Source organism: Convolutriloba macropyga, chromosome 4 (genome assembly GCF_964194025.1).
Source record: "Convolutriloba macropyga chromosome 4, txConMacr16.3, whole genome shotgun sequence".
Lineage (NCBI taxonomy): Eukaryota > Metazoa > Xenacoelomorpha > Acoela > Convolutidae > Convolutriloba > Convolutriloba macropyga.
In genome coordinates, this window is record NC_134471.1 from 29,118,164 (window position 1) to 29,139,674 (window position 21,511).

At 37.1% G+C, this 21,511-nt stretch overlaps 2 protein-coding genes across 2 annotated transcripts in view; both read right to left on the reverse strand.

Moving 5' to 3' along the window:
* Nucleotides 1-2,582: 2,582 nt before the first annotated feature.
* On the reverse strand, nucleotides 2,583-17,424 carry LOC142337594 (ras-related protein rab-11.1-like). The gene is made up of 2 exons (XM_075386937.1): nucleotides 16,786-17,424; nucleotides 2,583-3,576 (listed from the first exon to the last, which is right to left on the reverse strand). Exons 1-2 carry the CDS (start codon nucleotides 17,006-17,008, stop codon nucleotides 3,080-3,082), a joined length of 720 nt encoding a protein of 239 aa, XP_075243052.1. The 5' UTR covers nucleotides 17,009-17,424; the 3' UTR covers nucleotides 2,583-3,079.
* Nucleotides 17,425-17,517: 93 nt separating this feature from the next.
* LOC142337593 (tRNA (cytidine(32)/guanosine(34)-2'-O)-methyltransferase-like) overlaps nucleotides 17,518-21,511 on the reverse strand; it is a 47,825-nt gene continuing 43,831 nt past the window's right edge. Inside the window, exon 5 of the mRNA XM_075386935.1 lies at nucleotides 17,518-18,056. Within this exon, the coding sequence (XP_075243050.1) occupies nucleotides 17,587-18,056 (470 nt within the window). The 3' untranslated portion in view covers nucleotides 17,518-17,586. The remainder of the gene's footprint in view (nucleotides 18,057-21,511) is intronic.

Genomic DNA, 21,511 nt, shown 5'->3' on the forward strand with positions numbered 1-21,511 from the left:
GCATGCTTTTGACATCCAGTTTCATCTTTTGAAGATGCATTCCACATTTGTCCTAAAATAAGTTGCTCTTTCACTGTGCTTGTATTTTCTGCAGTTATTTTCATGACGGTGCTTGGGTCGTTACTAAAATTATTTGTAATCTTAAAGACACCTTTCTGTAACGTATCCTTTACATCTATTGTTGCGATTGCTGCGTTTTCGGTTGCGCGGAAACTTTGAATGTAATAATCCATGTATAAACTGTTTCTTATGGCTGAATAGGCTTCGGGTTTGCTGAATTTGTTATCTTCTCCACATCTGTGGAGTATGTATATTGCACATGAAGGGGAACAAGTTGCACTGAATTTTAGTCTCTTGTACTTGAAAATTTTAAGTTCTCCATCTTTGTTACACAAAACTCTGAGTGCGTCTTGGTCCTCTGATCGTATGGCAACTTGCATAAACATCGCTTCGATATCACTGGTACTGCAATTTTGTACTGCCGAAATCTCAGAAGAAATCCAACAAGGCTGCATAGTAGAGCTAGTCCGGTCAAAAGAGCTTTGTTAATTGAATCTCCTTTGTATAATGAAGCTGCTTTTGTGACTCGTCTTACCTTTTTCTTCATTTTATGTTCAACGGCGTGGGGTGGGAGATACCAAAGTTGTGAATTCATGAAATTGGCTTGACGTTGCGTCTCTTCAACAAATCCTTTTTCGATGTCTGCTTCGATGGTTTGGTTGTAACGACAAAATAAGTCTGGTTCCTGTTGAAGTCAGTTTTCAATTGATTGTATTTGTGCTTTGGTAAGAAAGTAATTGCTCGGTAGCTTTGTGTCATCTTTCCAAGGTAGTCCGATCATATAACGAGAACCGTTGTGTCTTATCGTCCCTTTTAGTGTTTCAAGAGCTTTCCTGTCATCTGCTGTCAACGTCTTTTTTCCGCTCACCAAATTTTTTCCCTCCATTGTCCAAAACATTTGAAGCATGTCGTTCTCTATTTCCTGTTCTGGGTTTTTTTATTCTGTTGTAAAGCGTGATGTTGTAATTGATTTCCTGTTTATTACTGGTTGACTTGTATTTCTGCAATATTGGTCGTGTAACGGTCCATCCAAGCTGTGTCAAGACTCCGTATGGCGTTCCTGGTGGTCCTGTTGTGAATTTGAGTGGTACTGTTGCTATGAAGGCATCCGCTCCGATTAAAACTCCTATTCTGTTATCACGTAATTGGGGAAATGTGATGTAATTAAGATAATCGTAGTCGGCGCAGATAGAGTTCAAAACCTCATGGGGTACATTCGGCATTTGAAAATCAGATGCTGAAGTGGCGTACACCGGTAGGGGTGCTGTTGAGTGATCCAATTCCCAGAAGGACTTCGGTTGATGTTTTGATATGTTCTCCATAAAGTGAAGAAATTGGTACTGCAATGTGATCTGTGTTTTTTATTCCGAGTGCTTTTGCCATTGAGTTTGTAATTTGTGTGTTGTCGCTCCCGCTATCCAAAATAGCATATGTTTCTATCGATACGTCTTCTGTGAAAAATTTCGTGATGCTGACAATTCTTCGCAAGCTACTGCGTAATTATCGATCCAGTCCTTAAAGTGTATTTTTAGATGACTAGCTTTTTCGCATCTTATTTCTAGTGCAGCCGTTGAAACGGCAATTAAAATGTTTATCAAGTGCTTTCGTGGTGCAAAAACATTTAAAGCCGACATGATTTTCGTATGAAGTCAGATGTACTGCCTGTGGAGCTTCTCGTTAACAAAATGTTAATATTTCAGAGCTGAGAAAAATTCTTTTGTGGCAGTACCATCTGATGAAAATTTTGACTGAATTGGAAAAATTTTGTCTCGGACAAAAACATGTCGAATTAGTAATCAAAGTTAATGGAAGTGTAAAAGAACAAAAAATTCAACGAAAATGATATAATTTTCTTTTGAATTATCCTCAAGAGAATTTCTGGCCAACCTCAAATGACAATTAGTGCAAAATTGATTAAAACAGAGAAATTTCTTTTGCAAAAAAATGTTGGGTTTTAAACTTATGTTACTGATGAGATCTTCTGAAAAATTTAATTTTGGTTGAAATTAGATTTGTAATCTACATCTTGTTTGAATGGTAACATTTATCTTATGGGTTATGAGTTCTCACAAAATTAAGAATTTGTAATTAAGAAAAAAAATCAATACAAATTGTACTGCATCAATTAGCCTTTGAAACTCATTTAGAGTTATATAGAAATTTATTCTCTCAAAATTAATTTTCATTGCATTTTTTAAAAATCACAGAAATTCATCAATAAAAGGGATAGAGCGACAGATTAACTATTGAATCAAAGTATAATACATTAGAAATCAATTTACAGGTCAAGAGATTTCTAATGAACTCTGAAATTCTGCCAATCACATAAATATTCCTTTTCTAAGTTAAGAAGTATTTTTTTCAAAAAATGCATTTTGTATTGATAATTTTATCCTGGGGATGAGTTTTGGTGACAAAAAATTGCAAACGACAACATACGAGGCTAAAGCAAGCAACGGCTTCCTACAACAGAAAATGCATTCTGAAAGAGAATGAACTTCCCCTTGAAATTTGAAAAAAAATGGCCAACAAAATTAAAATACTGATAAAACATGATTGTCACAGCAATTTAAACTATTCGAAAGAAACGTTAACTACTTCAGAACTTATCATCAGCAGAACACATAACCTCAAATTTTGATTTGAAACTTTATGCTGGAAAATTAGATTGTATATTATTCTGACTTGTTAATTTTAACCAGCTGGTTATGAAAGTAATTTACTTTTCAATTTAAAAAATATAAATTAAATTTACTTGTTCCAAAAAGAACAGAAGATAGAATAGTGAAACATGCAATTTAAAATCTGCACAAATAGAAACGCCACAAAGTCAACTTTTGAAAAATATTATCTATAGTTCTAAAAAATTTCATATTATCCTTTGCACAGCAAGCCATACAGCGAGTTTTGCATAAAATGCCTCTTTAATATCATGATCAGCTTTCTTATTTCTTTGCTCGCAAATGTTTCCAAAAGCTCTTCAACTCTCAATAGTGAAAAGCAAAAAGTTGGAAGTAAATCAGCACCGGCACCAAGACTTCGCATCGTTCGAACTTTTAGGCTTGCTTATTGACCCCATCCTGGAATTGTCCGTTGCAACACTTGCAGTAACAGATCTAAATTGCGAGTTATAAATGTCCTCCACTAACGTCTGAAACATTTTGGCCACATTCTCTGACGTCAAAGCACTTGTCTCAATATGTAGCATGTTGTTGTGTTTAGCGAAAGCCTCGGCGTCTGCTTTGGCGACGGTTCGACTCCCGTTTAAGTCTACTTTGTTACCAACAAGAATAACCTTGCAATCTTGAGGAGCGAAGTCGTCTATTTCTGCTTTCCACCTCTCCAGTGCATCGAATGTCTCGAACTTGGATATGTCGTACACCAGAATGGCTCCCACGGAGTTGCGAAAGTAGGCACTGCTGATGGCCCGAAACTTCTCTTGACCTGCTGTGTCCCAGATTTGGGTTTTGATTTTCTTGCTCTGCACTTCGATGCTTTTCGTTGCAAACTCCACACCTGCGCAGTTATTTTACTATTCTTTTAAAATAACACTATCAGAGCAGAACAATGAATTTTTTTTGCAACAACCCGACTGTGGCATTAGCTAACCCAAGTTACTGCTAGAGGATTAGACCCAGGACTCGAACCTACGTGCTACCAAATCTCTAATGCATCCGCGAAGTAATAACTTTATAAGCTTATTTATACGAGAAGCTGGGTCATTACAGTTGATCTCTGAAGAAATTATGCTGAGTTTGTTGGATACATTTTTTTTCACGAAAGCTTACAGTGAGTTAAGTTAAGAAAGTAGCTCGAGTGTCAATGCGAAAAAAGGCATATTACTATTACATCAGACAAAAAACTACATAACAAAAAATTGTTCAGTTTTCGGTTTCAAAACACATAAAGAGTTATTTAGTGCGTACAGTAATAAAAATGATACAGAAAAAGAGCACATTATTAGACCACTGTTGGATCGGTTCTAAAGTGCCTCTTTTTTTGAGAGAAACTAAATACTTTTTAAAAGAACAGTAAACATTTACTGTTTCGGCTGATCTTCATTAGATTCTTCGCCTGATGTTGTTATGGCTGAATACTTGCATGGCTTTTCTTAACCATGTCGAATCAGTATCGGGCACAGATGGTAAATAATGCACATATGGCAAATATTCCACTGGGCATCAATGTTGATGACATCGACGACCCCATTTGCAGGGTTGCAAAGAATATTCGGCTTCCGTAAAGACGATGCTTTGTTAGGTAGAAACTTTGTAGCCAATAAATAATTCTAAAGAAAATAACTGAGGGGAGAAAAAGATGGCTACAAAAGATAACAAAGCAAATCATTTTTAAATCGGCGTTTCTAACTGACGGAGCGGTAAAGGCAAAAAATTGTAATAATCGAAGATTATGACACAAGCGAAAGACTAAAGCGGAGGTTGCTGCGGTGTAGCAACTTTCTACACAGAGCGAAAACGAGATTCCGACCTGTCGCGGCCTGTACCTACCTGTACCTAACCGTACCTACTCAAGAGTGAAGGACCCTTAATGTGCTGGATTTTTCAAATCGTATGTTGGTCAACAAGTAAGTGATGTGACTTCACATTAACGATAGTAGATTTCTGCAGGAGGAATTTATGGAAGATGAGTGCTAAAATGATGTGAATTTGTCCGTTGAATATGAACGTAGTTTACACTACAGACATTTTACTTGACAACAGGGCGGATTTTTTCACAGAATACAATCTTTAATTTGACTGACCGAACTACTTCATCCGAGCATAGATACACTTCTATTACCTTTGCTAGAGGCCGGAGACCACGAGGCGTGAAATCTTTCAAAATCCAGACTAAGTCGTGAAATTTTAATTTCTGATTTACTTTGTGCCATTTAGAGCGTTTCAAAAGGGTTAGGGAGATACTCTCTAATAAAACGGTTTCAAAAATGTTGGGCTAGAATTTGTGATGTTTTCCAAAATTTAATAAATGATACTTTGCTTTGAGAGAAGACTCCTGAAGGGAGATTGATTGAGGGTCTACCCAAAATGAACTCATTTGGCGTTAAAGGGATTGGATCGTTTATATCGCTAGAAACATCCGTCAATGGTCGCGAATTCATGTTGGATTCAATTTCACATGGGAGTGTCAACAGCGTTTCGTCTGTTAGCGTTCTTGAGCCAATGAATTTGTAGAGGGAGAGTTTGAAAACTTGAAATAATCTTTCCCAGCTGCCGCCAAATTGCAGAGCTAGAGGGGTTTAAGTTTCCGATTGATATCTACATCTAAGATGTGGAGCTTAGATGCGAAATCTCGCGAGGAGCTGAGAGCTTCTTTTCTTTTTCTCAATTCGGAACAAGAGCCGATGAAAAATTTTCCGTTGTCGGAAAAAATTATCTTTGGTTTTTCGCGGCGGCTAATAAATCTGCAGATGCAACTCATTGTAGACTCTGTAGAAAGACTTTCAGTAATTTCCAAACGAACGGCCCTTACAACTAAGCAGGAAAATAGAAGCATATAACGGCTGGCAGATTTACTACACTGTTTTATAGGAAAAGGACCTATGCAGTCCAGAACTGTCGTTGCAAACGCAAAGAGATTTTGGAGCGGTAAACGTTCACTGGGCAGATCTGACATCGAAGGTGAATTATTTTCTTGGGCCATTCTTTGGTAGGAAACGCACTGACGTACTGTTTGTCTAACAACAGTGCGCATTTCAGAATCCAATAGTATTCCATTAGAAAGGAAAATGTTTGTACAACACCACAGTGACAATTCACTACAAGAGTATTTTTGACGAGGAGATTAACAATTGGGTTAACCCCGTCTAAAGTTAACGGATGGCAATTAGCTTCTAAGACCATTGCCTTAGACAGCCGGCCTTTGGCGCGGAGATCATTCCTTCCGTTAACAAAAGAACAGCGTCTTTAGAGGGTTTGACGGAGGTATCGCCTTGCCTTTTCGTAAAGACAAAATCTCGTCTCCAGTTCTGATTTTGAGCAACGCCGATGAGGTACTTGTAAGCCAGTGTGTGATGTTTGAGCGATAAGCAATTGCTCTGTTTTTTTCAAACAATCGAGGAAGAACAAGCAGTATGCTGGAAATCTAACCAGACAATTCCAATTGCTGAATCGTGCAAAATCGATAGGAAATTTATTTGCTGAGTGCATAATGGTTTGCAACGCATGAACGATGAGAACGTTCGAGTTTCGTGCTTTCAAGATGTCCTGACTTGGCCCTTCACTTTTTTGTAAGTGTAGAAAGAAAGGGCCATTAAGCCATCGAGAACTGCAGTTCAACTGTTTAACTTCATAGCCTCTTGGGCCATCATCGGCAGGATTGTCAGCCGAGGTGATGCAATTCCAGTCATGTGCTATTGATACATCAAGTATCTTCGCAAACCTGTTAGCAACAAATATACGATGACGCATCTCTGGGATTCTGAGCCAAAAAAGAACTGTTCTACTATCGGAACAGAACACTTTTTCATTTGTGTGAATGCGTGCTCTTCTCTCATGATTTGTGCGAGCTGAGCTGCGTAGACGGCGGCTTGCAACTCGAGATTTGGAATTGTCATTCTTTTGATTGGAGCTACGCGGGTTTTCCCACGATGAATTTCACTTGAACAATTTCATTCAAGTAATCAATCCTAAGATACGAAACTGCTGAGAGTGCATACTCCGACGCGTCTGAGAATGTACGGAGAACTGTATCTTTTATTGCTTTTTTAATGAATGAACAGCGAGGTATTGAAACTTCGCGGAAGTCAGGTTGTTCATTTTGCAGTTGAGTTAGATCTGCAAATTCTTTAAGGTTCAATGGTTTGTCCCACTTTGGTCCATGATTCCAGGCGGCCTGTAGACTTTTATGAACTCGGATGGTGGGTGGTGTTATAAAGTTTAGAGGGTCAAAAAGAATGCAACAAACAGAAGTTTTCTTTGCGTTACCATAGTGTTATCCAAAGGCAACTTCTTGAACAGTTTTTTCTGGATTACAAAAGTGTCTGTTTTTGCATTCCACGGTTATCCGAGGACCATTTGAATTTGAGGTGCAGCTTCGTTCATGTTTAAAAGTTGATAACTATTGACTTGTAGCAAAAATGCAGCCGAATTAGAATTCCACTTGGTGAGGTTAAAACCCCAAGAGACAGGCAGGCTTTAGTGCTGCACATTATGTCTACGGCCTTTTCAATGTCGTCGGTGGAATATACAAATCTTCCATGTAAATATTGCGTTCAACAATATGGGAAGCCTCAGGAAAATGTTTTTGATTATTGTGAAACATGATTTATGAGCACAATTTGATCTTCCATGGCTAAGTTGTGTTACCGGTATTGGCCCTGGCAAATCTCTACAAGCCTTTGCGTAGGTTGATAACCACTCAGAAAGGTCTTTAGGAGACGGCTGGAGTGGAAACTTTTCGAGGGCATACTTGTTCCAGTCCAGGTGGACTGGTGTCGGACGTTTTCCTAATACCTGATTGAGAATTGTAGTAGAATGGATGTTGTTATTGAATCCAAGTTGTTGAAATGTGTCAACTAGGGTGAGGAGAAAGGCTGAAAAATGGGTATAACTTTCAAGTACAGTCAGATTAGGTGGTTTATCAAGAAAGGCATTTACCATCCGGTTTGGGATTCCGAAGCGTTCCTCAAGACGATTCAACGCTGGGACATACAGGCCACCGTTGCAGCCGTACCCATCTATTAAAAACTTTGCCTCTCCAGTTAATAGCGATTGAAGATGTATCATCTTTTCTGATAATGACAGGCGAGCGATCTATTGTGGCTTGAAAAACGCTGAACCACTGGATCCAGTCGAGCGGACTGCCATCAAATTCTGTTGTCTGCAACTTAGGCACAGATTTTTGGAAACAAGTGGACATGGAGATGGGGTTCTGATATGAAGCAGAGCCGAGTGTAGCGGAAGCTGACGCCGCGCGTAGCGGACGCGAATCTGAGAATTGTTGATTTGGAAGGAATCTCGATGATGGATTGCTGTTCGAAATGTGAAATGATGTGTCCTGTTTGACTGAACTATTGCTTGAATTAGTGAGAAACGGTTCCGAAGACAAGGCACTGTGAACAAGATTTCCAGATGAAGTAGCCGTTGAGAAACCATTGGACTCCATATTAGCCGGTGGCGAAATAGTATTGGATTGAACTGAGCTAGCGGGCGCTGCAGAATCCGATGAAACAAGTCAACCTGACACTTCGCTCACAGCTGACGATGAAAAAATGTAGAGGTCCTATTAGCGTTCAGTATTGTTGGGTTACTGTTGCTACTATCAAATGTTACCCTTACATTGCCTGACAAAACATTGCTTAGTTCTGCGCTTTGAGTTTCTTTCTTGTGTTTGCGGAGAGAAACGGTTGTTTTTCGAATCTTGAATTTTAGTTTGTTAAGTTGAAAACAGAACGTATCTGCGTCTTCTGATGGTGAGATGTCCAAAAGCTCTTGAACAAAGTTGTCGATTTTCTCTTGCAGCTCTTTAATTTCACTCAATGTTTTTTCTAGAGTTTCAGTGGCCTCCCCGGAATCGATTCCTGATACAAAAAATTCGATGCAAGATTCAATTTCGCTTTCAAACATTAGCTTTTTTTAAATGTGTTTCAAATGAGGATCAACAGAGGATTCTTCGTTTTCACCCATTGCTAGTGTTTGTGATCTTGTAGAATTTACCTGATGTTTAAATCTGGTTGATTTTCCGGTTCGAGTAAGAACCATTAACTCTGTTTTGTCGAGGTGAGCTAGAGCTTTGAAATTGTTTTAGCCTCTGTTAACTTAACAGAGGCTTAACAGAGGCATTTTCAACTTAACAAATGACAGAGCCAAAACTTGTTTATGTAACTACCGGTTAACAAATAACTACCAAACCTAATGAACAAAATTTTACCCAATTTTTGCCGAATCTTGCCAAAGTTTATGGCACATTACAAAACCCTACCGGGTCCCACCAAACAATACCGGGCTTTACCAAACCTAACCAAAGTTTGACAAACCCTGCCAAACTTTACAGTACCTTACCAAACCTACTGAAACTCACCAAACTTTACCGAACCTGATCTAACTTTACCAACCCTAACCGAACTTTACAAAGCGTTACTGAACCTCACCAATACTTACCGAACCTTGCCACGCCTGACCAATCCTTACCAAGCCTTACCGAACCTTACCAAAACTTGCCGCACTTTACAAGGCCTTATCGATACCTCATTGAACTTTACCGAACCTCAACGGATACCATCAACTACCAATACTAGAATGATAAACCCAAAATCTACCAAATAACCCCAGTAAAATCCGGACACAAACCAAGATTTATGATGAGCCACACGGTACGAAAAAACTGGTTTTTCAATAGCGAAAAAAAGCTTTTAATGGCAGTATCAGAGCAATAATCCAAATGGTTGAAATTTCTTGCATATTGTTATCACATCCGGAAAAAATTCTCTAGGTGCGAAAAAAAACAACGGTGGTGAAATTACTGGCGAACCACCAGACTCAAAGAAAACAAGAATAAGGTAATCAGGGGAGTCCTAGATATAAACACTCTGTTGGGTTGGGCGATGATGAATTGCCTCGGGTTGGGTTGGTTGGGATGGGTCTTTGTCTAAAATTTCCTTCTCTACCCTGATCACGAGAAAAAAAAGTTCTCGAGAAGGAAATTTTCCATTCCTTCCATTCTTTCGTTGGGCGCCAGAATGTTACTTTGGCCACCTTAAGAACTTTGGAAGATAGATTTGATAATTGAATTAATAAAGGAATACAATGGTTTAGTATGAATTAATCAGTTTTTATCTTTCAGTTTTCGTTACATCGGGACTGTTCCTCATGATTTCTGATGTTGTTATGGCTGAATACTTGCATGCCTTTTCTTAACCATGTCGAATCAGTACTGGGCACAGATGGTAAATAGTGCACATATGGCAAATAATCCACTGGGCATCAATGTTGATGATATGCATGACCATTTAAGCGCTTCAGAATATAAATTCGCTCTGATTTTTCAAAGTCATAACGCAGGCTAGCGAGGTAGAAAGTGGTGTAACTTGTACACTAAAGAGCAGCAGCAAATTTGATGTGAGCGATGTCGTTAAAGAAGTAAAGTCGAGCGATGTTTTTAAACAGGAAGGCGGCGTAAGGCGCTTTTGAACGTCAAGTTCCAATCCCTCTCAAACATTTTTTGTCATATATTTATTTTAAAAACAATCTTAGATTAAACGCCTCGTTTATTGTTTTCCGAACATGTGGTCCGAAAAAAGTTGACTTTTGTCCTATCTAGGTTTTGTTTTTCACACATTGGTGCAAATTTAAAATTTGTTCTATGAGTCAACCGAGCTGCTTATACTCAACTGTTTATTGACTCCAAAAAAATTTAATACTCAATTAAAAAAACGTTCTCAAAGAAAACATAATGATCTATATAATCATTTTCTGCAGTCATTTTTTTTCCTTATATGGACAATAAAATGTAGCCTATAAAACCAAAAACAATAATTTTTTTCCACTTCCTCCCTCTTCCATCACACGCACACATATAAAGACACGCACTTGCACACAAACGCACGCACATACACACATACACAGACACACACTCACACACACACACACACACACACACACACACTTACTTATTCACATACACATGCACAAATGCATACAAATAAACATACACATACACACATGCAAATTTTTAACCTTTCTCTCCTGACGCTCTTTAAACACTTATACTACTACTACCACCCCAACCACCAACGACCCCAACCACTAACGACCCCACCCCAACGACCAAATACGGATACCTAACTGCAACCAATTACCTTTAGGGAATGCCTATTACTGTCACATTTCAAAAAGGAAACATCATAATTAGTAGTAATAGGCGGTCTTTTTCTTCCTTTTAGACAAAATTAATTATTTTGCTACTCTAAAAAATGGGATTGGTATTATAAATGGCTAGTTGCCTTTTAGAATGAATAATTCGTGAGACCCCATTTTCATTAACACTCTATGACACAAAGAACGTTAGTAGATGCTGAGTATTAGCTCAAAATTAAAATTAAAGCTAAAGTTCGAATGTTTACCTCTATTGTCAACTCCACACCAGCACGCAACAAAAATGCTGCCGAATAGAAAATTGCTCATTTAAAAGAATATCCCACAAAAGATAATACACCTTGATCTATCAAAGTTCTCATTTTTTTCAGAAAAAATTTCACAAAAAATGAGTGAGTTTCAGGCTCAGAAAAATAGTTCGAAATTTATGGCCCAACTTCGAATTTCAGCTAGTTAATTATATTTATTTTCTCAAGTCTCCTATTTTCAGTTGTATAAATTCACTTAGAACATTTGGTTGGAAATTTATTCAATTTAAATCGTCAATCAAAGTATGAGACAAAAATAAGATTTTATTCGTTTGTGCCCCCCCCCCCCCCTTAGTAGGTGCATATTACTTGCACCCCACAGAAGCACGTTCCATTATTTGCATAATGAATTACTATGTAATGGCGCGTGCTCAGTAAATGGCTCGTTCATTTCTCCATTCATTTTATGCAATGAGAAATATTGGTCACGTGCCTTTTCAGCCGGCAAAAAACAAGAAAAACTGCCGCGCGTGAATTTTACGTGATTTGGTTGACACAACTGCTGATACAATGTCACATGTTGACAGGTAGAGGAAGAGGCAGATAAAAATTTTTGTGCCTACAATGTTCTCGGATAGAGCGAGAAAATTATGGCATAAAAATTGTTGCCAAGAACGCAATGTTTTAATCAACTGCGGCATTTTCAAAAAAGGTTTTCAGCTTTAAATTCAACTTTTTCTCACAGATGGTAACGGTCAACTGTTTGCTCGGGAACAATTTTCGCCATTATACGCAATTATTACACTGTCAGATTAAAATTTTTGGTCTATTTTGACTCTCTTTGAGCAGTAAGTCCTTTGGTAGTTCAATGAGTTTATTGGGCGGGGTTTACATTTGTTTATTTTCGCTTAAGAAAATTGGATAAATTAGGTAATTCTATTCACATCTGTTATTTGGACTGTGATTCTAAAACAGACCCTTGAGTAATTGATAGTGCACATTTCTTTTTTAGTTGTAAGCTTTAAAATCTTTTTGGGTAGAGAAAAAACTAAGCGAAAATCAAAAGTTTTAGTGGATACCAATATACTCGTACATAAATTACATTTTGGCAAACACAAGAGCTTGATTTTGGAACTCCTCTGTTAACAGTACTTGGCATGTATTAAGCATTTTCTGACACAATGAATGATGATGAATGCCGAAAGCTTTTTAAAAAATTATTTATAAAGCAGCTCACTTTTGTCCTTTAAAAAATATTTATTAAATTTTAGCTCTTTTAGTGATCCAAATTAAGAATGCCTTTTTGTAGTGTTACAAAATAAACCGGGGCTTAGATAATTTGTTTAGAATTTTTATCGTTTTCATTTCGCCGCTATTAAATTATATCAAAAATGTTTGAGAGGAAGAGGTGGATCAACAAAACTTTTTGACACGTTTTTTTTTACGAAAAGGCTGATCTTAACATTTCCGTCAGTATTCTTCATTTCAAGGGAATTTTCCGGAATTTCAAATCAGAAGTCGAGTAGTTTACCTGTTGATCGGTACGAACTTAACTGGTAGAATAACATGCATGATTCTTAGATCAATCACATTTAGCTGGGTGGAAGCATGCATTGGTTACCCAGCTTAGATCTTTCTTTGCTAAGATAAGTTAGAATGTGTTTCCTATTTGCCGATCAAACTCTCACTTGATGATTTCTTTATTTGGATGCTAAATGCAGATGCTACAAAGCTACCAGTAATATAATTTATATCCATTCGTCATTTATAAATTTTTAGATTTATCTCCTAAGTTTTCTATTTTTTTAGTTCTAGCATTGAATAATATTCAGGAATCACGTGGTGCACATCGCTACAGTACAGCTTAAACGTGTAAGATATAATAGAGATTATTACAAAATTTTGCAAGATTTGCAATGAAGCTCAGAGTGCCTATAACTAAATATTGGCATAATACATTAACCTGATAAGGTATTGAATTCGCTGTCCTAATAAGGCGAGTTAACTCATTAGTCCAATTGACCCGTGACGTAATAACAACCGACTAACGCCGGGCGAATTGCTCTCAAACGAATCGCATACTTGGAGACTAGTAAGGCTCGAAGAGAGCTGATCAGCCACTTATTCTCCTCCAGGTTTTACCTGTCTATCCGGCTTTTGAGGACGAAAATTTGAAAGTCTCAGACGAAAAATCGGCCAAGCTAAAAATCGCATAAAAATCACGGGAACTATAATTGCTACAAACTTCGTTTGAGAGTAATTAAAATGTAATTTAGTATAGAAAGCTGCTATTAAAGCTTGAAAAATACCCGACAGATTGCCGGAAAATAGCCACCGTTGATTCCAATAAGCATGATTGGGATTGAAAGAATAGATATTGAAAAAAAACGATTTTTGTACAATAACATTTTTTAAGTCCGATTTATTTTGATGGCATTTCGTAGTTGAACATACTTCTGTTTCTTAGAGAGAGGCTACAGGAGCTACTATCAATACCAATAAGTATTAGAGAGAGGTAACTAATACTTATAGGAACGACCTTCAAATAGCGGGCATCTAAAATTGGGCTTTATGGGTTTATCCTGTTTCTATGTCTGACTTCAATTTTTTATACTGAATCTGTTCATTTTGAATTAATTTGCTGAGCAACTGATGTTCAAAATCACTTTTAGCAGAATCAGAGAAGAGAAAACCTAGCCTAGAGAAGTCAAAAAGATTTCACGAAAAATGTTGAAAAAGCGGCAAAATGAAGTAAAGCGAAACATTTTTTGTTCGACGAAGTAAAAAACATAGCAGGACAAGTCCTGAAATACAATCCAATTAATTGAATGAAAGACAAACCTAATGAACCTGACCAGCAGATCAATTGAAAAATCCCAGCCAACAAGACAAAATCTCAAAAGTTGAGACACTTAAAAGAATCGAACCAACTAACCAAAAACGATCATTGCTAAAACCCTTGAAGCTTTTAACTTGAAGGCCATTTATGACTCATTTCACAATACTCATTAACTCACGTAAAAACTTGAAAGAGATGAATCTAACACTAAAATTAGATACACTGGACAAATATGACAAATTCATCAAGAAACTGAGAAGAGAAAATTTAAAGAAAATTTCCAAAAATAGGGCTGTAAAGTTTTTTGACTCTGGAGTTCCGTTTTGTTAACTGTCTACAACATTTAAAAGGTTTCGTTGGCCAGTAAAGATAGCTAAAATCAGAGAAGGACAAAAAAAAATCGAAAAATTTGAAAACAATCGAAGATTTTTAATTGCAAGCTTTATTTAAAAAATTCCCTACAATTGCAAAATTTAAAAAAAATGGAAACTATTTTATTGCCCCTAGAAACTATGTAGTAACATACTAACAAACCCTATAGGAGGTTCCCTGGCCACTGAACAAAAATTTCAAAATTTTAAAGAAAAAATTGCAACTTTATCAAAAAATTGGTAAAAAGATATTTAAATGTTGAATACCATTCCATGGCCAAAAAATAATTTCAGTAAACTGTTAGCAAACCCTACATGAGGTTTCTTGCCCCCTGGGGCTGGAAAACTTGAATAATGACTATAAATGTAAGAAAATTTGAAAAAACAACCAAATTTGATTTTGAAAAATTGGTAAAATTCCTGAAGTTACACTGTTTAAAACCACTTCATTACCACCAGAAACTATGCAATAACCTATTATTAAACCCCAGAGGAGCTTTTTTGACATTAAAGTCTGGAACAACTAAAAAAATGACAAAAATTTTCAAACAATTTTAAAAAGTTAGTATGAATTACCGTGTTTATGTTTGGAGTAGCAATAGATATAGTGCTTAAAGTGGCCGTAAAAAGCATTTACTTCTTGAAAAAGACCTTTATCACTTTTAATAAACCTCAATTTCAGACTGGTCTAACAAAAAATCCAAAAAATGACGAAAAGGTGCTAAAAATTTCATTAATTTAGGCTCAAAAACTCCCCAATAATGACCTTTTAACCTTGAATAACGGCCTTCCCAGTAGCTTCACCACTCTGAGTACTTGAGGGACTACCAAACGCGGGCCTCTAATGAAACTTGGTCCCCACTGAGCTTTACCTGTTTATCTCGTTTTGATAGCTCAAAGTCATGAAAACAGGTGTGAAAACATCTTACAAAAATAAAAAAACATAGCAGGACAAGTCCTGACGTACAATTCAATGAAATTTCTATGACAAAACAGAAAACTAGACCTAGGGCGGACTAAGAATGGATTGCGAAAATCATTTAGAAACAAAATCCGACCAAAAAAACCGGAAAAACAGTAAAAAATCAAAGTGAAATTGCCGCATGTGAACAAAAAACCACTAGCGAGAAAGCGAATTTTCGTTCAAACACCGTTTTCTCACTCTACTTTGAAATTAGAGCAAAAAATTTCAAGTCGCAAAACCACTCTCTTTTTTGCTCCACTTCCTGTTTCGGCGTGACCAAAATCACTACTCCAATTTGACTTCAAAAATCATGAAAATGTGTGAACAGATCTTAAAAAAAACAGCCGGAAGAATTCCGCAAACGACTCGGAGAAAATTGCCCATACTTTTGACTACACACCTAGAACAACTATTGTGAACGTTGAACCTCCACAAACGCCATAAAAATCTAAGGAAGAGTAGAAACGGCATTCAAAAACAAATTGAATAAAAAACTAGAAAAAATTAATGAGGTTTTTTTAATATTACAAGGAAACATAAAGCCGAGTAAAATTCTTTTCCAATAAGGGCAATGGAAAGTTCGCAAAACAATATGGGCAAGTCATAATAGGCTAAGAAACTTGTCAATTTTTCTGTCAATTTTCCGAAGAAAAGAATGATTTACACCAATAAAACTGTAGTCAATTGGTAGCTGAATATTCCTTAAGTAACAAGCTTCTATTCAAATCCCACTTGAAGCATTAATACAAAAAAAACAGGCAAAAAATCATCAAATTTCGTCTAAAAATCAGCAAAACTGATCAAAACTCTCCAAATTAGCATTAAACTCAGAATTAACTACTTGAAACCTTCAATTCCTATCAAAACAAGCGTAAAACTAATACAATATCATAATCAAACCTCATAACCATCAAAAGTTGCAAAAAAATACTTTTAAAAGCCGCACGTGAACAAAAAATATTCGCTCGCTTAGAGAAAATTTTTTCACACATCTAAATTTCTCGCTCTCTCAAAAACAGCGGTATGAACAAAAACCACTCTCTTTTCGCTCCGCTCTTAACTTTTGTTCAGCCCCAAAATCACTCCAAATTTTTTCACGCGTTTCATTTCCCGCTTCAAAAACCACTCCAATAAAATTGATTAAAAAAAGGACTTCTCCAATACTCCTCTTCGAGTCGTAAAAAGACAGCGCCCCAATACAATTCAAATTCTTTGAATTGTATAAAAAGACAGAGCACCAATACAATCCAATTCTTGGATTGTAAAAAAATAGGAGCGCTATAATAGCCTGCTAAGATGAGGGCGGCTATTAAAAACAATATCGCTGAGCGACTTTCCAGACAGAGTTCTCTTTCCAGTCGAAATTTTTAATCTCTGGGCTGTTTTTTTCTCAAAACCTTCCTATACCACTGCTCGGTCACAAACACGATGTCAAAACAAATGCCACCAAATGTACTAAAATACAATCTACCTATAGTGGTCCTGAAGTCCAGCATGAATTCATTTCGGGTGAACCTAGACAGCAGGTTGCTCTTGCCAACTCCCGTGTTCCCTACTAGAACCACTTTGAACAGGAAATCATAATGATCATCAATTGATTGGGATCTACTCAGATCAGACTGGATACTTCCAGTTGCATGTCTGTTGCGAAGTTCGATGCCAGAATTACCCGTCGAATAATTGCCAAGCGACATTGGCTCACCAAACTAATTACTAACTTATCGTTTGCGTTTAGTTGATAACTATCATAATTATACAAATCAAATTGTCGGGTGTCTATATAGAATAATTTTGATCACAAAATAGCAGTTCAAATTGGAAAATTTACATAGTAAGTATCAAATTTGTCCGTCGATCACGAAGGCGCAGTATCAACAACTTGTTGTTTGTCAGCAATTAGAGCTTGGGGAGCACAACGTAAATAATTGAACGCGGAATTTGCGTCTAGAATGATCTTTAGACCGTAAACAACGCGAATGATTTGGTGTCAGCTTTTAAAAGAAGTTGATCAGAGAACGAATAATTTTCTCACAGCAAAAGAACTATTAATTGGTAACATTATATCTTCAAGCTATTAACAGTAGAGCGAATGCTTTATCTTAACCCGCCATGAACGCTTTCATGCTAGCGTAGTATACAAAAAGCTATTTACAATTTTTTCGTGAATTTTTTATACAGCTAACCATCTTGCTTTAACAAAATCTTTTTCAGGTAAATTAATTCAAGAACAATTAGGCAAATTATTCAAAACAAAAGCAGAGTTCATATCTGTTTACGGGTTTTCGGGCTCCATTAACATATTAGCCCTTTTCAGTTTAACAGCATGTTCGTACGGAGGATTTATTGGAGGTTGCACTGGTTTTCTGTACTCATAGGGTTTATCGTCCAAATTCAAAGGGTAGCTACAATCTGAATCAAACCCACTCAAATCTCCGCATGAAACATACGGGACTATGATTCTTTCCTCTTCAGTTAAACTTGCAAAATCCAGAACACTATCCGGGTTCAGCAAAGGGTTGAACAAAGTGGGTTTACAATTTGTCGGCATCCTAAACCCACGACACACCACGAAAGCCTCGAGTGAGCTGGTACGACTACTTCTCGGTTTCGCAAGGCACGTTTTTTTGAAGTAAAGATCAAGTTGTTTGCATAGAATGTCAATGTCTTTCCCACGGAACACTTTTGCCACAAACGTTCCACCGTCCTTGAGAATATGAGTAGAAATGTTGAGCGCAGCCAAAACTGAAACAAACAATTTGTTATCTTGCTTTTCGAACAACCCTTGTTTTCTGGAATAAGAGCACTCAAAAATTAGTATTGTTTGATTTGGTTCCTTTAAACTGATAATTGTAGCAACCAATCTCGCACTTTTGATTTTATTTCACTTTTGGTTACATACTGTCCCAGGTTAAGCTCAACAAAAGACCCAAAATACTCAATTCGTTGATATTATTGATTAGCATTCTACGGTGCATTATCAATTGATTTTGCGAATAATCATGCACACACCAGATAGAGCCACGGCTCTGAAATGTGACGCCAATTATTCGAATCTCCCTCTCTTAATTGGACCTATTTCCTACACAGAGCTTGAAGATAAGTGAGATACAAATCAGATTAAAAACAAAAATGTTAGGCACGCAAACATAAGTCTCTAATTTCGAGCCCGGGTCTGGGTCGATTGCTTTTTCAGTACTGTTCATCATGTTTCAATTATGAGTTATGAAATTTACAGAGTTCTGATCATGGCGTTTTATAGACTGTTTATAATGTCTTTTTTACCTTTTAATCTGACATTAGACTGAATAGAATGTATAAATACAATGCTTTTGCTCTTGACAGAATGAGTCATAACATGAATTTTATCTGTGCAGTATGGTAAAAAATCTGCACTTATAATGCCTAGGATTTGTTTTAATTATCATGCGTAGGATGCGTAGCATGAACATTACAATTATAATAACAGCTCACGCGTTGCAAAAGCAGCGCGTCTCTTTGGTTTGCTTTTAGTAAATGGCGGGTAATTAATCCTCTCGAGTCGCACTCAATCTCAGCAAAATATAGTTCATGCGTCAACATTAATTAATTAGCCACTGGTATTAACACATCAAACAATTACATCAAACAAATTGAATGACAAGCAGTCTATACTGTAAAGCAGTCTATATCTTCGAGTTTTGCATGCTCGAATTGCATGCTTAACACATCTCTGTAACATATGAACTAGAAACAGCACTCCCCATCCTTTCAGTTGGAACCACCTGAAGTTGATTTCAGGAGGACGTTGGCCGCAGGCACATCACTGGACCGCACTAACCTGCCTTGATCGTCCTCTTTGATGAAGGGGGAGGTCGGAAATTCCATAAGGATGAAAGTTGTCGAGATTGAAGCAAATAAGACAAATCGTAACGAACTAAAACAAAATTTTGAAAAGTATTGAAGGTCATATTGAAGGGGGGCGGGGTAAATACATACATATATACATACATACAAACATACATACATTCATACATACATACATACATACATACATACATACATAAATACATACATACACACACACATACATACAAATGCGTCGCAGTTTTCAGTACAACTTCAAAAGTTCAAAAGGTAAATTTCTCAGCACCAGATCTAAGATATACCGTTAGAAGATAATACATGGTGCAGCCGTCAAAATAATTCCGATAAACCCCACTATTAAATTGAAATACCCCCTCCCCCTATAAAACTGTAAGGGCGTCCCTCAGAGTAAGTGACTGCTGCCGGTGGTCTGTTAAGTTATTCCTCCAAAGGTATATTTCGTTTATGCAGTCCATTCTTTTCAATTTAATAGTGGGGTTTATCGGAATTATTTTGACGGCTGCACCATGTATTATCTTCTAACGGTATATCTTAGATCTGGTGCTGAGAAATTTACCTTTTGAACTTTTGAAGTTGAACTGAAAACTGCGACGCATTTGTATGTATGTGTGTGTATGTATGTATTTATGTATGTATGTATGTATGTATGTATGTATGAATGTATGTATGTATGTATGTATGTATATATGTATGTATTTACCCCGCCGCCCAAACACAAACTTTTAAAACTCATCCTTATGTACCTCATCCATGGTGCCTCATCCAGATGCACCATAAACAAACTTTTAAAACTCATCCTTATATACTCCCAACTAATAATATTTTATATACCCGAGACCCCCCCGCCGCCCAAACACAAACTTTTAAAACTCATCCTTATGGAATTTCCGAACTCCCCCCTTCATCAAAGAGGACGATCAAGGCAGGTTAGTGCGGTCCAGTGGTGTGCCTGCAGCCAACGTCCTGAAATCAACTTCAGGTGGTTCCAACTGAAAGGATGGGGAGTGCTGTTCCCAGTTTATGTGTTACAAATAAAACTTCACCACCTGCCGCCGTCTTAGGACGTGTTTCAGTTCGGGAGTAATGCGAAAAGTATAACACCCTCTTGATCCCTACCCGACCCGTAACCGTCCCGACATCCATCCATCCCCCACCCACCCCCCCCCGCCCCGTACGCGCGTTCGTTTGAAGAAGAAGAAGTGAATTACGTCTACATAGACAGTATAACAGAACAGAGCGTTTCGTTGAAAATATAGCATTTCATGCGCAGCCAAAATTTTAAAGTTCAATTCGAAAATTTCATTTTTTTCTGAAAACTCAATGAACATTATGAAAAACTCAAAACATCATGTTCATCCTACTTTCAGAAAAAAATGCTTTCTGGATTTATACTGAACATACTTGGCTAACAGAGTACCCTTAGGTCACTCTGATTCAGTACTGAATCGTCGATATACTATTGGGATGTACTGATTCAGTAATGAAAGTCTACGACACTCGGGTCCGGGAGTGTTAATTAAAACACGCACGTTCATGTTTTAAAATGCCATAAACCTGCAGTGCCAAAAGTCAAAATGCCAGATGTTGCTATACACATAACCTGAAGTTGACTTCCATGAACTTTCTTTATATCAATTTAAAACCTGCAAATTGCGTGTTATAACTCTGCAGAAGTCACCTCGAAATTCTTTCTCAACAAAATCAAGAACAGAGAAAATGCTAATTATCTTTCCCTTTTCATTTAATCCCATAAATGATTACTCAAATGATCACTTAAATAGGGTGTCCCACTTTTTCATCCCTATGTATTTAACCCCCTATAATTTAACCCCGATTTAGTCACCCCTCTATCATTTCACCCCGATTTTAATCTTTTTTTAAAACAAGGACTATTAAATTAGCAATATAATCATTTGACCATGCCTCGCTGGCCATGGCCATGCCTTAGCGGCCCGTGGGACTTGATACGAAACTATCACAACCGAACATGGGATTAAGTTATCCACTTAATTATGACAAAACATGCCTTTAATGTCGACAGCTATTTGGCGGGATGAACTGATAGACGGGTTAAAAAATACGGGCTTAATTAAATCGGGGTGAAAAGAAGTAGAACCCTTTGATAGACCTATAAAAGAGATAGTTCAGGCTGAAATAGCTCACAAATAACAAACAGAAGTGTTGCCTTTAAAAAGTAGCTCTTGTAGGATTTTAACTTCTCCATTATCTAACTACATATTTTTACTAAAATCGTTAACAGCAAAAATAGAATGTTAGAGGCACTAACTCCATTATTTTTCCAGCACAAAAATGCTCATCTACAAAACAACTTT